At 45.5% G+C, this 18,455-nt stretch overlaps 1 protein-coding gene across 3 annotated transcripts in view; it reads left to right on the top strand.

Annotated features, from left to right (window-relative positions):
* Nucleotides 1–17,634, top strand: part of LOC135539254 (E3 ubiquitin-protein ligase SMURF2-like) — an 82,900-nt gene extending 65,266 nt beyond the window's left edge. For 2 of the 3 annotated variants that reach the window (XM_064965097.1, XM_064965089.1), the window contains exons 12-20: nt 3,269–3,482; nt 6,541–6,644; nt 6,898–7,012; nt 7,385–7,563; nt 9,210–9,347; nt 11,004–11,124; nt 11,366–11,567; nt 14,420–14,495; nt 14,975–17,634. In XM_064965097.1, coding sequence (XP_064821169.1) covers nt 3,269–3,482; nt 6,541–6,644; nt 6,898–7,012; nt 7,385–7,563; nt 9,210–9,347; nt 11,004–11,124; nt 11,366–11,567; nt 14,420–14,495; nt 14,975–15,074 — 1,249 coding nt within the window. In that variant the 3' untranslated portion in view covers nt 15,075–17,634. Of the gene's footprint in view, nt 1–3,265; nt 3,483–6,540; nt 6,645–6,897; nt 7,013–7,384; nt 7,564–9,209; nt 9,348–11,003; nt 11,125–11,365; nt 11,568–14,419; nt 14,496–14,974 lie in introns of all 3 variants that reach the window. The other variant, XM_064965084.1, reaches the window with a different exon arrangement.
* The last annotated feature ends 821 nt before the right edge of the window (nt 17,635–18,455 follow it).

Below are 18,455 nucleotides of genomic sequence, written 5' to 3'. Positions count from 1 at the left end.
TGTGTGCGTGTGTCACCCCCTCCAAACATTGAGGGCTCCCCTGGCTCCAGTAACACCCCTACTGGCCCATCCCAGAAAGCTCTGCTCGAAGCTGCTGGAAAACATATTAGCTAGCTAGCCTAGCGTTGCTGCAGCCAGGCTTGGCCTGCCATCAGCATCACATCTGTCTTCGATCAGCCCCAGGATTTCAGAATATTTCACCCAACAACCGCCATGGCCCACGATAAATTGATAAATGTTTTTTTGCCGGGATTCCTCAGGCCATTTAAGTTTGTCAGAGAGGACATGCTGTTGATGATGAGCTCACGATAAGTGTTACCTCGCTGTAAGAGACAGTGTGGTGACAGTATGCTGTGTTGCATTGTGTGACCTTTAGATAAACAGAACGGTACAGAGCCCATACTTATGGTTTTTGATTGAGGTTTCGAGTTATTTGATTCCATGTAAGGCAAAGGTAGGAAAAAAGTTGTCACACTTTACAGGGTTGAAAATAAGATGGAAAAGGAATTCAATGCATAGTTGTATACCAGAGCGAGGGAGAGATTTAGAGAATGAGAGAGCGAAAGAGCGAAAGACAAAGGAGGATGTGGAAGGAGAGGAATGTGAGATATGCGCCAAAGTGCAGACTACTGTTCTGCAATGAGGTTCCTCTCTTCTCACTCTTCTTCTCCTCTCTCCCGCTCCTTCTCTCTCTCTCTTGCTCTCTCTCTCTTGCTCTCTCTCTCTTGCTCTCTCTCTCTTGCGCTCTCTCTCGCGCGCTCTCTCCTTCGCGTAGAAAGATGGAGAGATGAATTTATTTGAATCCGATAATCATAGAGACTGTGAGAAGACAGACTAGCCCACTGCTAGTGGTTTGGTGGTCGGCGGGATAGAAAAATAATCGCTAGAATAGAGAGAAAATGAATGAATTTGTATGATCGGGTAGAGTGGCATTTACCTGCTGTTCTGTCAACGCAGCACCGACCGGTTTATATTTGACTGGCTGGTAGCTGGTTCCAGGACTGCTAGACATGTCTCTCACATCCACATTACTGTGGTCTGCACTCAGCCACACGGTCTGTCTCACATGTATGTTCCTGACTAAACTTCTATATTTCTGCAGCATTACGTCAATGTCTGCGTTATATTTATCAAGCGAGTCGTTTATATTTGGTGTGCAATGGGGCGTCGAACTTACCTGGTGAAATGAAGGTCAGCGAATGAATAAAATAACTGTCTTTATAAGCGATCTTTTATATATTTGAAGTTTTGTGTTTTGTTTGTATCACAGTGTGTGGCATATAGACACTTTTTTATGTCACTTAAATTCTGTAAACGTCATATCTGTAAACAGAGCGTTATGTTGTCAAGGCCTTTGGATGGGTCTTTATGTATTTTTTGTCTGTCATGTTTTGTTTGTGTCTTTGTGGCTTATAGGCATATTTTATGTAGCCTAAATACTATAAACATCCTGTCTGTAAGCAGAGTGTTATTGTCAGTGTCTATGGGGGCTCTGTGTGAGTGTGAGACAGGGAGGCAGCCCCAGGCTTGTGAAAGCTACCTTTGTGGTGCTAGGGTAGTGATTGGCTGACATCCTATTCCCTATATAGTGCAATACTTCCCTTGTCTTCCCTTAGGGAGAACTTGGCCATCCCTTCCCATCCACTGCCAATGGGAATGTCTCCCCTCCTTCCCGGAGCCAGGGGAGATGATTGGTGATTGAGGGTTGAGCTCCAGCGCCACAAACACACACTCCTTTGTGGGTAGTAGTCAGCACGGCAGTGCCGCTCGGACGACCCTTGGCGGGCCTTCTCCCCACTGTTCAGGCGAAGTGTAAAAGGCCAGGGAGAGGGAGGTTCTACCTAGGTAGTACTTCCAGCGCCCGGCTCAATAAAGGAGCTTTGATTCGCTGGGACCTCGGTACCAAACCTGTGCCAACTTCATGATCGTGACCGCTTTAGTCCAGTGAATCCTGTTCTGGCATCGCTCGCTCTCTCCTCGCCTTGTTCTTCTAGCTTGGAATAACAATAATACTCCTAGATTGAATTTGAAAGTTTGTCTTTCTACCCGGATAGTCGTATTTCATCGAGGATCGTCACAGAAAGGAACCCTCGACTCTTTCCCCTTGTGTCTCCGCGCCAGAGTGACTTTCGACTGAGCCGCACTTGTACTTCTATATTTACAGTTAGAAATATGCCGAGGTCATTCCGAATCGGGAACCCGAGACTGCTAACTGTACCGAAATGTATTTTTAATTACCCTGCGCGCCCTCGACGAAAACGCTCAAATGATGTTTTATTATATGGTTCAAGGGCATCCCAACCCGAGCCAAGAAAAACTCATTCTATTTTGTTTAAGGACCTCTTTTCCGTGTGTGTGTGTGTGTGTGTTCCTAGTGGTTTTCAGCCCTGTGAGCCGAGCCTTACCCTCACTTTGACATGGAAGGGCCTCGACACTGCCAATAAAATAAATACCAGCTGACTTGATTATACAGGGATACGGACTGGCGGAACACTGGGCCTGTTTCACTTTGGAGAATGCCAAATATAACACGCTTTTTCTTTTTTCCACCCCTGAAGAATGAGGGTGTGTGTGTGAGAGAGTGTGGGTGTTTGGGTGGCTATGTTCTGTTCTGCCTGTGGCCTCCCCTCTCAGACACAGGTTTAAAGAACTTCCTCTCTGTGAACCACCATTGTTTGGCCGCAACTGTACTGCTACTGCACAGTAGGTCCTTTATTAGGGACTCTGTCTTCTGTACAGTACTGTCCTGTTGGAAACTCTGGCACTTTTTTTGGGGAGGGGGGGGTGAATTGTGTTTTTACGAGGCCCACCCAGGCATGTAACCATCCCATACGGGCATAGATTGACGTGGGTACAGTGCCAGGGCAGCGGTGGCCCCAGCCGCGGTTAGCCAGGGGCAGGGTGGCAGAGGGCATCGACGAAGGCGCCAGTTTCACTTTGAAGGCACTATGAGGCTTTAAAGAGGAAACAGAGGTGTCTTACAAAGCGAAGGCTACCTATTTAATTAGTCTGCCAGCACCTAAAATGAGAGGGAAGGAGAGAATGAGGTGGCGGAGGGCAAAAGGCACAGACAGACCACAACTCCCTCTCTACAACGAGCTGAGATATATGTACTTTTAACCCCGTATTCTCCACAAACAATACTCAAGAGAGAGAAAGATGGTGTTAATCATTTCATTCCATGTGTTACAATTGTCTTGTTTGATTTCATATTGCAATCTTGTACTGTTTAACATTGAGCATTTCTGCTGGTCTCCTTCCCCAGTAGTCGTCAGTCGAACCAGTTGAAGGAGCAGCAGCCCCCATCGCAGGTCCCAGCGTTGTCCCCGGCCCAGCTCCCCGAGGAGGCAGAGTGCCTCACCGTGCCCAAGTACAAGAGGGACCTGGTCCAGAAGCTCAAGATCCTCCGGCAGGAGCTGTCCAATCAGCAGCCCCAGGCAGGACACTGTCGCATCGAGGTCTGCCGTGAGGAGATCTTTGAGGTAAACTGAGGGACCCTGTGTGAAAACTCAGTCCAAGTAATGGATAGCATTTGCATGTATATAGGTAGTGCTTTACGTTGAGAGGCGTAACTCACTCATCCACCACAAATCAAGCGTACATTTTAAAGTAGGCTGCACACACCTTCCTAATATTGAGGTGCAGACATGGAAAGAGCAGGAGCTCTTAATGTTTTGTACACACACTAATGCATACATGTAAAAAATTACTCATGCAATAGTACTGTGCATGCTCATAAAACCTAAACAAGCGCTTTATACTGAAAATATATACATTGGGGAGAACAAGTATTTGATACACTGCCGATTTTGCAGGTTTTCCTTCTTACAAAGCATGTAGAGGTCTGTAATTTAGGTACACTTCAACTGTGAGAGACGGAATCTAAAACAAAAATCCAGAAAATCACATTGTATGACTTTTAAGTAATGAATTTGCATTTTATTGCATGACATAAGTATTTGATACATCAGAAAAGCAGAACTTAATATTTGGTACAGAAACCTTTGTTTGCAATTACAGAGATCATACGTTTCCTGTATTTCTTGACCAGGTTTGCGCACACTGCAGCAGAGATTTTGGCTCACTCCTCCATACAGACCTTCTCCAGATCCTTCAGGTTTCGGGGCTGTCGCTGGGCAATACGGACTTTCAGCTCCCTCCAAAGATTTTCTATTGGGTTCAGGTCTGGAGACTGGCTAGTCCACTCCAGGACCTTGAGATGCTTCTTACGGAGCCACTCCTTAGTTCCCCTGGCTGTGTGTTTCGGGTCGTTGTCATGCTGGAAGACCCAGCCACAACCCAATCTTCAACGAGGTTGTTGGCCAAGATCTCACGATACATGGCCCCATCCATCCTCCCCTCATTACGGCGCAGTCGTCCTGTCCCCTTTGCAGAAAAGCATCCCCAAATAATGACGTTTCCACTTCCATGCTTCACGGTTGGGATGGTGTTCTTGGGGTTGTACTCATCCTCCTTCTGCCTCCAAACACGGCGAGTGGAGTTTAGACCAAAAAGCTCTATTTTTGTCTCATCAGACCACATGACCTTCTCCCATTCCTCCTCTGGATCATCCAGATGGTCAATGGCAAACTTCAGAAGGGCCTGGACATGCGCTGGCTTGAGCAGGGGGACCTTGCGTGCGCTGCAGGATTTTAATCCATGATGGCATAGTGTGTTACTAATGGTTTTCTTTGAGACTGTGGTCCCAGCTCTCTTCAGGTCATTGACCAGGTCCTGCCCTGTAGTTCTGGGCTGATCACTCACCTTCCTCATGATCATTGATGCGCCACGAGGTGAGATCTTGGGAGCCCCAGACCGAGGGTGATTGACCGTCATCTTGAACTTCTTCCATTTTCTAATAATTGTTGCCTTCTCACCAAGCTGCTTGCCTATTGACCTGTAGCCCATCCCAGCCTTGTGCAGGTCTACAATTATATCCCTGATGGCCTTACACAGCTCTCTGGTCTTGGCCATTGTGGAGAGGTTGGAGTCTGTTTGATTGAGTGTGTGGACAGGTGTCTTTTATACAGGTAACCAGTTAATACAGGTAATGAGTGGAGAACAGGAGGGATCCTGTATGTGAGAGCCGGAATTCTTACTGGTTGGTAGGTGATCAAATACTTATGTCATGCAATAAAATGCAAATTAATTACTTAAAAATCATACAATGTGATTTTCTGGATTTTTGTTTTAGATTCTGTCTCTCACAGTTGAAGTGTACCTATGATAAAAATTACAGACCTCTACATGCTTTGTAAGTAGAAAAACCTGCAAAATTGGCAGTGTATCAAATACTTGTTCTCCCCACTGTATAAACATACTTTAACACACTCTGTTACAACTTTACAAATATGCACACAATTTCTAGGTGGCTTTGCATCCATTTACATTCTGCAAGAAAATGCCTACGAGAACTGAGCGGTAATAAAGTGAAAAAGGCCCCTTCAAACACTACAGTTTCCTCTTTCCTTCTCCTCCTCCAATCATCTGTTCTTCCACGGCAAGGCATTCTTTCAGGATGATTTCAGCAGCTAAAAGTAGGCGGAAGGAGGAGAGAGGGGGGGGGGCGGAGGACATCTTTCGGCGGTACAATTTGAGCAAAGAAAAAAAGATGACTTCATCCTCGGTACGTGACAGCAAGGGGGGAAACGATCTGCGAGAAAGCAGAGCGAGCGCACGCGTGTGTGTGTGCGCACCCTGCCTGTGATTGATTCTAGTTTTCAACAGGGACTGATGGCATTGTTCGCCGCTGACCAGTGCACTGTAATTTCATAACTAATAACCCTTGCTTAATTCTCCTGCTTCTCCTCGAGCCTGCTTCCCGTGCTTTGCTGCGTTCATATTTGCAACACTCCTCACAGCTCTGTGTTGTGGTGGCAGGAGTTTGTTTTTGATGGCAGCCCTCTTGAGTTACTCTGGACCCTGATAGAGAAAATAGGGAGCGAGAGAGAAGGCCCTTACGTAATGTAAAGGGAGCTAGTGCACATGAAGCCCACTCACACATACACTCTGTTGCCCAGGCACAGATGTCATGGTGTTGGTGCTGCTGGTTTCTCCCAGGCACCACTAGGTCCTAGTCTACCAGGAGAGGGAGAGACCGAGAAAGAGGAGAGGTGTGCAGCGCTGTCAAACAGTTCTGGATGGTGAATTTACTAATCTGAGGGAGTATTATGACAATGGTAAATTGTCGACCGCATATTGTTGTACTCTCTGCCCCACTTAAAAAAAACAGACTTTACTTTACATGATCAGTGGTGGAATTCGGATCTGGAACATTGTAATCCACTGTTGCTCTTATTGCTGCATAAAACAACAAGCTCTGTTTAGAACAGAAACAGTATGATTGAGGGTCAAGTCGAATGGCCTGCAGGTTGGCACATTTTAAGATTAGGGGTGTATTCCTTAGTGCAAACCGTAGCAATGTTTTGCAACAAAAACAAGAGTTTCTATTGGACCGGTTCAGGTAGGTTCCTCCCCGTTTGGTTCCTAGTGAATACACCCAAGGTTAACATACCCATGCTCTCGTTTGTTGTATTGCAGGAGTCGTACCGTCAGGTGATGAAGATGCGTCCCAAGGACCTGTGGAAGAGACTGATGGTCAAGTTCAGAGGAGAGGAGGGCCTGGACTACGGAGGAGTGGCCAGGTACTGCAGTCATCCACACCTCCAGGCTTAAACACTGTTTAATAAAACCATGAGGTCAACCAAAAAGATGCCTTTTCAAAATATTTTATTTCCCTCCAGAAAGAAACAACCACTGTGGAAATTCACATTCAAAAAGCTTGATACATCAAACAGAATATTTTGGGGGGCATGTGGCCACATGCAACCACCCCAAAAATTGTGTTTTTATTATGCCGGTGTCACGTGACTAACAAGATGTCTGTCTGTCATATAGGGAGTGGCTGTACTTGCTGTCCCATGAGATGTTGAACCCCTACTACGGCCTGTTCCAGTACTCCAGAGACGACATCTACACCCTGCAGATCAACCCAGACAGCGCCGTCAACCCGGTGAGAGAGAGAAATAGAGGAATCCATGGATGCATAGAGAGAGACACATAATAACAGAGAGGAGGAAGGAGAACGAACCACAAACAGAATTCCTAAGAGATGGAGGTTCTTGTAAACTGAAGGTGGAGAAGTAGACATGGGGAGAATCTCAATTACATTTTCTTGATTCCTCGTGTCCTCTCACCACCTTCTCAAGCACATTGGATGAGAAAGTCAAAGGGGAGGGACTTCAGGATAATAATGATGATAAGCTACATTTATATCACGCTTTTCTCTACAACCCAATAGTGACCACACTCGCACATGTCAATAACCAAAAAATATGCATCGATGGCCAACCTCAAAACTCATCCCTCTTTTCCTTTCCTCCAGGAGCACCTGTCCTACTTCCACTTTGTGGGCCGTATCATGGGCATGGCGGTGTTCCACGGCCACTACATAGACGGGGGCTTCACCCTGCCCTTCTACAAACAGCTGCTGGGGAAACCCATCACTCTGGACGACATGGAGTCAGTGGACCCAGACCTCCACAACAGCCTGGTCTGGATCCTGTGAGTAGGAGACACCGACACGTACAGGGGCTCTAACACGTGACCACTTTGGTCGCATATGCTCCTAAATATTTTGCTGTGCGACTTTGGATTTTAAATTTGGGAGCACCAGTTTGCCTTGAAGGGAAAAAAAACACTGGCAGATGATAATTGTTGTAATGATTAGGCTTCACTGTACCGCTGTTTCCGAGTGCCCTGGAGAAAAAAAACGGTTGCGAGTGCAAACTGTTCAAAAGCTGTGACCCACATTACCAGCTCTCTGTTTTTCCTTCTATTGCTCAGTTGGTGCTGCAGCTGGAAGCATCTCCAGTGACGGGACGTGTTTTCCGGCTCATAAACTGTGGGCCGTTCTAAAACAACTGGTGTGCCGTTAACACCTTGTTCAGTCATGTTACCTCATTAGCTAGCTAGTTAACTTTACCAGTATGTCCAAACATTTGGGGGCACAGAAAGAATGGGAAAGGGATAGCTTCTTCTGAGGATCAATGATCATAGCAATGAATGAATGACTGATTTGCATATTGTCACTCAGAACGTCCCTGACATTCTTAGAGAGACAGTGTACAGTTTTAGATGTAATGCATCTGTTAGAAACAGTCCTTTTTTATGCTATATAAAAACCTGATATTCTACACATTACTTTGTCATATCAACATTTTAGCTTTGATAATAAAAAAATAGCTTTACAGGGTTACATGTTAGTTTCAAGGGCACAACGTGCTTCAAAACTAGCCAGAATTCATATAGGTCCAATACAGGCTGCACCAGAGTCCAAAGGTGGCAGCTTCAACACTCCAGCCGACTCTTGGCATTGCGCATGGTGATCTTAGGCTTGTGTGTGGCTGCTCTGCCGTGGAAACCCGTTTCACGAAGCTCCTGACGAACAGTTCTTGTGCTGACGTTGACGTTGCTTCCAGAGGCAGTTTGGAACTCGGTAGTGACAGACGATTGTTACGCTCTGTGTGCTTCAGCACTCTGTGGTCCCGCACTGTGAGCTTGTTGCTCCTAGACGTTTCCACTTCACAATAACAGCACTTACAGTTGACCCAGGCAGCTCTAGCAGGGCAGAAATTTGTCAAACTGACTTGTTGGAAAGGTGGCATCCATTACGGTGCCACATTGAATGTCACTGAGCTCTTCAGTAATGCCATTCTACTGCCAATGTCTGTAGATGAAGATTGCACGGCTGTTTGCTCGATTTTATACACCTGTCAGCAACTGGTGTGGCTGACATAGCTGAATCCACTAAGGGGTGTCCTTATATTTTTGTATATATAGTGTATAGCCCTAGACACATACAGTGTTGATACACACACAGATGCATACATATACAGACGCTGGTACACAGACACAATTATACACAATTGAACACCCGCAGACATACATACTGTACAAGCACAGCCACACATATTAATACACACAGGATAGCATGTGTAATGTTGGCCTTTGCACGAGTGGATGCTGTATACAAAATACAAACGGCAACCTTGAGCTGACATGTTGGCTGTTCTGTATCCATGAAATGCCACTAAAACAACAACCCCCATGAACAAACTACTCTCCCGTCAACACTAGCACCCTCTGTTGACAAGGCAGCCTAAAACGTCCGACTACTAACTAACATTTCCGTCTTCTCCCCCTTCCAGGGACAATGACATCACGGGGGTGCTGGACCATACGTTCTGTGTGGAGCACAATGCCTACGGAGAGATCATCCAGCATGAACTGAAGCCCAACGGCAAGACTGTCTCTGTCTCCGAGGACACCAAGAAGGAGTATGTTAGGTACGGATTCGGAGACCACCGCCTGGGTCCCACGCACGAGCATACACACCCAGCCAACACGATACACACACCCGGCCGACGCGATACGCACACACACACCGGCCGACACGATACACACACCCGGCCGACACGATACACACACCCGGCCGACACGATACACACACCCGGCCGACACGATACACACACCCGGCCGACACGATACACACACCCGGCCGACACGATACACACACCCGGCCGACACGATACACACACCCGGCCGACACGATACACACACCCGGCCGACACGATACAAACACCCGGCCGACTCGATACACACACCCGGCCGACACGATGCGCAAACACACACTCGGCCGACACGATGCGCAAACACACACTCGGCCGACACGATACGCACACACCCGGCCGACACGATACGCACACACACGCAGCCGACACGATACGCACACACACACGCGGCCGACACGATACGCACACACACGCGACCGACACGATACGCACACACACGCGACCGACACGATACGCACACACACGCGACCGACACGATACGCACACACACGTGACCGACACGATGACGCTGCCGACGCGATACGCACACACACACACTGCCGACACGATGCGCACACACCACGCTGCCGACACGCGCACACACACACCGGCCGACACGATACACACACCGCGACCGACACGATGCGATGACGCTGCCGACGCGATACGCACACACACGCTGCCGACGCGATACGCACACAAACCCGGTCGACACGATGCGCACACACACGCGACCGACACGATGACGCTGCCGACGCGATACGCACACACACACACGCTGCCGACGCGATACGCACACACACACGCTGCCGACGCGATACGCACACACACCCGGTCGACACGATGCGCACACACACGCGGCCGACACGATGACGCGCACACACGCTGCCGACACACACGCTGCCACACGCGACCGACACACACACGCTGCCGACGCGATACGCACACACACGCTGCCGACGCGATACGCACACACACACGCTGCCGACGCGATACGCGCACACACGCGGCCGACGCAATACGCGCACACACGCGGCCGACGCGATACGCACACACACGCAGCCGACGCGATACGCACACACACGCTGCCGACGCGATACGCACACACACGCGGCCAACGCGATACGCACACACACGCGGCCGACCCGATACGCACACACACGCTGCCGACGCGATACGCACACACGCTGCCGACGCGATATGCACACACTCTGCCGACGCGATACGCACACAAACCCGGCCGACACGATACGCACACACACGGCCCACACGATACACATACACACACGTACGATACACACACACATTTTGTGTCACTGATTATTTGGACAAATCACGATTAAGCGGAGATGGTTGTTACCTGGCATCTTTCGAATTTCGGGAAAGATGGCTGAGGATTGAAAAGGACTTCGCCTCTCGCACTAGAGGCCAAATCTCAACCCTCCCCCCAGAACCAAATCTGAATTTGGTTCTGTCTACCCAAGATTACCAGCACAGCAAAAAGACTTATCCCCCAGCCCTGGTTTTGGTTGAACTGCTGTGGGGGTTTCACATGTTGCAATGTTGTATGGACTTATACTGACTTAAGTCTTACCTTCTCTCTCTCTATAGGCTGTATGTGAACTGGAGGTTCCTCCACGGCATCGAGGCTCAGTTCCTGGCCCTGCAGAAGGGCTTCAACGAGGTCATCCCACAGCACCTGCTCAAGTCCTTTGACGAGAAGGAACTAGAGGTATGTAGATAGTTGCATATAACATGGTTCGGGAAAGAAATTATTCACTTACTGGAAACATGACATCATTTCTCAAGAGCATACATATTTGTGTTGGTATGGGGGGGTCCCAAGATGAATCTGAGACCTTGGGATGTACTTTTTAAATTAAAGGTGACAGCTACCATACTATTTCCCATGAATATGCACCCCTTCAAACCATCTAAATCAACTATTTTCTTCCCTCTCCTCCCTACCCCAGTTGATAGTGTGTGGCCTGGGGAAGATTGACATAGCAGACTGGAAGAGCAACACACGTCTGAAGCACTGCACCACGGACAGCAACGTGGTCAAGTGGTTCTGGAAGGCTGTGGAGTCCTACGACGAGGAGAGGAGGGCCAGACTGCTGCAGTTTGTTACGGGGTCATCTAGAGTCCCACTGCAGGGATTCAAGGCTTTGCAAGGTAAAGAGATGGTGGTGTGTTTACAGTGCCTTCAGAAAGTGTTCATACCCCTTGACTTATTCCGCATTTTGTTGCTACAGCCTGAATTCAAAATTGATTAAATTATTATTTTTTTCTCACCCATCTACACACAATACCCCATAATGACAAAGTGAAAAGATGTTTTTAGAAATGTTTGCTAAGTTATGGAAAAGGAAATAGCTCATTTACATAAGTATTCACACCCCTTGAGCCAATACCTTTTGGAGGCATCTTTGGCAGCAATTATAGCTGTGAGTCTTTCTGGGTATGTCTCTAAGAGTTTTACACACCTGGATTGTACAATACTTTTTACATTATTATTTTTTAAATCCTTCAAGCTCTGTGAAGTTGGTTGTTGATCATGGCTAGACAGTCATTTTCAGGTCTTGCCATTAGATTTTAAAGCCGATTTAAGTAAGAACTGTTTCTAGGCCACTCAGGAACATTCAATGTCTTCTTGGTAAGCCACTCCAGTGTAGATTTGGCCTTGTTTTAGGTTATTGTCTGGTAGAAAGCAAACTGAACCAGGTTTTCCTCAAGCATCTTGCCTGTGCATCGGCAAGACTCCCTAGTCCTTGCTGATTACAAGTATACCCATAACATGATGCAGCCACCACCATTCTTGAAAATGTGAAGTGGTATTCAGAGATGTTGGATTTGCCCCAAACATAACGCTATGTAATCAGGACATAAAGTTAATTTCTTTGCCACATTTTTTGCAGTTTTACTTTAGTGCCTTATTGAAAACAGGATGCATGTTTTGGAATATTTTTATTCTGTACAGGCTTCTTCCTTTTCACTCTGTCAATTAGGTTAGTATTGTGGAGTAACTGCAATGTTGTTGATCCATCCTCAGTTTTCTCCTAATCCAGCATTAAACTCTAACTGTTTTAAAGTCACCATTGGCCTCATGGTGAAATCCCTGAGCGGTTTCCTTCCTCCTCGGCAACCAAGTTAGGAAGATGCCTGTATCGTTGTAATGACTGGGCCATTGTGGAGAGGTTGGAGTCTGTTTGATTGAGTGTGTGGACAGGTGTCTTTTATACAGATAACGAGTTCAAACAGGTGCAGTTAATACAGGTAATGAGTGGAGAACAGGAGGGCTTCTTAAAGAAAAACTAACAGGTCTGTGAGAGCTGGAATTCTTACTGGTTGGTAGGTGATCAAATACTTATGTCATGCAATAAAATGCTAATTAATTTCTTAAAAATCATACAATGTGATTTTCTGGATTTTTGTTTTAGATTCCGTCTCTCACAGTTGAAGTGTACCTATGATAAAAATTACAGACCTCTACATGCTTTGTAAGTAGGAAAACCTGCAAAATCGGCAGTGTATCAAATACTTGTTCTCCCCACTGTATGTGTGGGGTACAGAGATGAGGTAGTCATTCAAACATCATCCATGCAACATATTATGTATGACTTAAGCACAGTTTTACACCTGAACTTATTTAGGCTTGCCATAACAAAGGGGCTGAATACTTATTGAATCAAGATATTTCAGCTTTAATATTTTATTAATTAATTTTTTTAAATCCTCTGACATTATGGGGTATTGTGTGTAGGCCAGTTACACAAAGTTCAGGCTGTAACACAACAAAATGTGTCAAAAGTCAAGGGGTGTGAATTCTTTCTGAAGTCACTGGAAGTGTCATTAGCTTTTAAAACAATTCAATCTCTTTTCTTTTATTATATTTTGGAGCAGAGTGAGGATATCGCTCCACTACCCTACCAATTGTACTTGCAGTGAATAGGATTCACCATCTACATCGATTGTTTTCATAATTTATCTGCAGATTATCGCCATAAAGGCTACCGCTATGCAAGTTAGGGAGCCAAATGAACGGCTCAGTAAGCCTGTGCTCTAGCACTTGGTGGCTGCATATGAAACACACAAAAGAAAATAAATGAATGTGCCCAGAAACAATAGGCTAAGTGGGTTTCGACTCATCGTTACCACATTTATATGGGACGTGCAAATGGACTCATAGACGATGAAAGCATCAGGCGCGCTCCCTTTGTGTAAAGAAATTTGACTGCAACCACAGTGTACACAACACAGACACCCTGGTACCGGGAGGCGGAACAGACAGCAGATTATCAAACGAGCAGACTTTCTTGTCATTGCTCACTTTGTGACTGACAGGCACTTGTCCTATCAATAGATTGCTAGAATATCTTTTTAATACATTTTCTGTCTTGCGAATTGTAAACAACAACAAAAATAAGTAGCTTAATTAATTTAAGTGGGAAAAAGTACCGGGCTGAAAGTGAGTTTAACTGGTTATATAGCCGACAGGCGACGCTAGTGGAAAACACTGAGTCTCTCAGACTGCCTGAGGTGACCCCGTCTTCATGACAGTGTCGTGGTCGACCAGTGGGTTTAGTTAAATCCAGACAGACAGGAAGCCCTGGGGGAACAGAAGAACTCAGAGTGCAGCTGTGTGCGTGTTGGAGAGTTGATCTTTCTGTTCAAGCCGTGCGTATCTGTCTGTCTGTGTGTGTGTGCGCCTGCCTGTGTCTGAGGCCAACCCAGCTGGCTTTCCGAACGAAAATAGACAGTATATAAAATATACACCCAGTGTTGCGTTAAAACAGCAGCCATGTTTGTTCACGTTCTCAACACTGAGTTCAACTGGTCAACTGTCCTGAACTGTCTGTCTGTGTGTAGAGAAATATAATGATGGACTGCCTGAGAATTTATGCTGACTCTTATTCTGTGTGTGTGTGTGTGTGTGTGTGTGTGTGTGTGTGTGTGTGTGTGTGTGTGTGTGTGTGTGTGTGTGTGTGCGTGTGCGCGTGTGTGTGTGTGTGTGTGTGACCCTCCAGGTGCCGCGGGGCCCAGGCTGTTCACCATCCACCAGATCGATGCCAACACCAACAATCTACCCAAAGCCCACACCTGGTGAGTACAGTTAAAGTTCCACTTCGACACACAGGTACACACTGCTACAAGACTGCTTCTCCACACATTTAACCTTTTTATACAGGTTAGTCAATTAACAACATATTCTTAATTACAATGACCTGTCAATGAGGCGAAGACATGCTGTGAAAAGGGTTACCAATCCCACCAACTCATATGATATTAACGTTTTTAAATGCATGTCCAAGTCCAATGTTTTGTATGGAGAACAGTTTAAAGATAGAATTATCACAGTGAATTATTGTAATGTTTGTTGGCGTCAATTCATCCCGTGAGGGATGGCTCGCTAACTGGTGATTTGACACGAGAATGAAATGTCATTCATTCATCGATAGGGAAAGTTATAAAGGTGCTTCAAAACTGTCCACTCAAGCAAAAAATGTACTTCTCTCTCTTCCAAACTCTTTCTCTCCCCCTCTGCCCTTTCCCTCTCTGTCCCCCTTTCCCTCTCTGTCCAGCTTTAACCGGATTGACGTTCCCGCCTACGAGCACTATGACAAGCTGTACGACAAGCTGCTGACAGCCATCGAGGAGACGTGTGGCTTTGCGGTGGAATGAGTGACACATCAGTGGGGAAGTGTGTGTGTGTGTCAGCGTGTGTGTATTTTGTAAGGTCAGCTCAGCAAGACTATAGACTCTGCTGTCACCACGGGGACCCTGCAACATTCAGGCACGCCCATGAGGATTGTGACCACACCCCTTTCTGCCCAGTCCCCCAGGACAATATGGAGACCGACTGAGAGGCAGACCACACGGGAACACTCCTCTCTCACCGCATTCTTTTTTAGAAATATCACTTCCTTTTTCAGCTGCTACAGACGAGTGACGATTACTTACCTTGAAACCCTGCGAGAATGCCAGCTTTTATTTCATTTTTTTGTTTTCTTTTTGTAATAGTTTGTATGTTATAACGGTGAAATCCACAGAACAACCAGTTTTGTGTTGGACCAGGAGTTTTTCCTAACCGAAGAAAACTCTGGTCCCTAGTATGTGCGTTCCGTGAAAGCACATTTCTTTTGTTGTGGGTCGTCTGGTGCGATCGAATACCAAGGTCCAGACTGCAACGAGAGTATTTTAAAGAGGTTATTGTTGGCTTTGGTCTGGGAGAGAGAAATATGAAGGTCCACGCTGAGTAGATGACTAGGGCCGGGGGGGGGGGGGGGTCCTGACCATGAGCAAACCAGGAGAAACTAGGTCGTACTGATGACCAATACCATCTCACACAGCTAACTTCCTGCCACCTCTTGACATCAAAAGCTAATGGACATGCTAACCTGAACACCTAACCCCGTCCAGCTACACAGAGTAGACCTGTTGCGCTTTGGTGAGTTGAACTTAACGCTAAACACCACTATAGCACACTGTACCTAATAAATCACAACATTGAAATTCCTTATCAAACCCTCAAAGTGCGTCGTTGTCTAGTGAGTGGGAACTCTTTCCCAGGGACCAGGCAAGTTGAAAGCAATTCAAGGAAGATGTCGGTGTTTTCAAAGTGACATCCAACCTAAGATGGCAGGATGTTTTCCCCCCCCGTTGCCACTCTAGAGCACTTTACAAACCGAAGGGCGACAAAGGACGTGCTTTCTTCATATTAAGGTAAAATGAATATTCCACATTTTATTCCAACCATACAGCATTCAACGGAAATATACAGATACAAAAAAAGTATATCAACCTGTAATTTTGAGTATATATGTGTACAAATACATACCTATTTTGTATATGGCTTGTTCCTCTTTCTATTAATTTACTTGCTAGCATGTTGGTGTTATCACAGACCTCTGTATTCTCAGGTGAAGTCATCTTTTTTGTGAGGCTGACCTGTGAAAGGGGGGGGAGTATCTTCTGGTTATGGAAGCCGTTGTCAGGTCAAACCCGTGACCCTCTCCTTGAATGAGAGCTGAGTGCATAACCTTTTGGCCACTAAGAGTGAGGTTGGGACTAGAGCGCTCTCCCTGCTAGAGGTTTTTGTCTAAAAGGGATACAGCTTTTGTCAAAATGGATGTTTCGTAGGTTTAGGAGAATTAACGTAGCAGGTTATGAGAATTAGGTTACGGTTAGGGTTTGCTGAAATGCATAGAAAAATCACCGTTTGACATGCTGTATACCATCTAGACATGACCCTAATAGAGCCTCTACCACAACCCTTGCATGAATGGACTTTTTTTAAACAATATTTATTTGCTATTATTTTGTCCCTTCTGGGCAAAATGTGTGTTGACATGCGAAAAAATTCTGTTGGATGTTTTATTTTATGCTGCCTGTTTAATAGCAATGGAGGTCCAGACTATGACCATGGACTGTATTCACCTGCGTACATGCAAAATAGACCCAGTCCAGTGTGTTCAAAGGTAAAGCAGATTCTCTTCAGATAGACAATTATCAAGTATCCTGAAACTGTGCTTTTGTACAGTATAAGATATTGTTAATGTGGTGGATCACAAAGCAACCTTTTTTTAATTTTACAGAAAATGAATAAAATGCATAAAACAACCAGACATTTTTGCACACGCAGACTTGTGATTTTCGTTATAATCAGCAACTTCCATCTATTTACTAAATAGTTAATGGACTGATTGACTTTTTATGTAGATATATACGCGTATAGATATGCACACATAAAGCTCATATGTCATATGCACACATACAGTACTGTTTTCTGCTATCTACGTCTAACCATAATTGACTTTCACTCCATCTTATGAGGTGGAGTTGTTTCTGGATAATAGATCAGACAATATGGACGGTTGCTTCTCGTAGCATGCTTTGCCAGCCGTGCCCTGTGACTCTTAGTCGCTGACCGGTGCAATTTCTCACATGGTGTAAAACCCACTTTCCTTTATTCTATGTGTATGGAAGTATTGTGTGTGTAAATTAGTTTTCTTCTGATTAAATTTTTTTGTCTGAAATGTTAACATGTTTTTATTTCTCATTTTTCAGTCTGTTGTATTTATTAGTGTGTTCATAGTTTTTTCACATCAGCTGCTCTGTGAGCTTCAACTGACACTGTAAATAAGAAAAATAAAAGCGGAAATTATAAACCTCTTGTACCCTTGCAGAAAACAAGCAATAAACTCTATGCTGTTTGAAACTCACAGCATAATGTTTCATAGAATGAAGTATGTTTTTTTTCTTTCCTAGGTCTCATAAAATGGGAATTGGTAAGACAGGTTGCACACAATTTGAGGGTCAGTTATTTACCATGTAGGCTCTCAATTTCAAAATCATTCTCATCTCCCATGATTTGAAAATACTTGAGGTGAAAACAATGGAGTGGAAGGTCTTTAAGATGGCTTTCACCAAGGCTCATTTCCCAAAAGCATCATGAACTTAGCCTTCACATGCTTTTGGGAAACTGGGCCCTGTCAGTTCAGAGCGGTGCACTGTACCAGGGACCGATCAGCTACCAGTGTGGTCCCTGGAACGAGTGGCCTTGACACTGACAAGTGACGTTCTCACACCAACATGTCTGTTCATATAGAGGAAATTTAGACTTAAGTTTAGCGTAAAATGAACTTTATTCCTATTTTAATGCACTTGTCTTTCTAATCTTGAACTTAAGCATGGGGGAAATGCCAGTGACAGCAAGGTAGGCGATTGTTTTTAAATGGAGGTGTGGCTGCTTATGTCTCGACACTCCATATTCTGACCTTGACTTAATTCCACCACCTTTATACGCAACCATGAATAAGGTCAAGAGAACCTGCCAGTTTCAAGTGGAAAAACCTACTTATTTTGCTGATATAAATGACAATCCTCATGTCCTAATTAAATCAACTGATAAGACCTATGGATACAAGCTAGGTCAATGAGTAATCTGTTTGGATAAAGGGAATGTAAATATAGGATAAATGACAGTTATAGATCTATTTTACTTGTCGATTAATGTGAATCTAGTCATGACAGGCAGGGCTCTTTATGCCCCTTTCCTACAGC

The sequence above is a fragment of the Oncorhynchus masou genome, chromosome 5, assembly GCF_036934945.1.
Source record: "Oncorhynchus masou masou isolate Uvic2021 chromosome 5, UVic_Omas_1.1, whole genome shotgun sequence".
Lineage (NCBI taxonomy): Eukaryota > Metazoa > Chordata > Actinopteri > Salmoniformes > Salmonidae > Oncorhynchus > Oncorhynchus masou.
The sequence above is the reverse complement of the archived record's forward strand: the minus strand, read 5'-3'. Positions and strand labels throughout refer to the sequence as shown.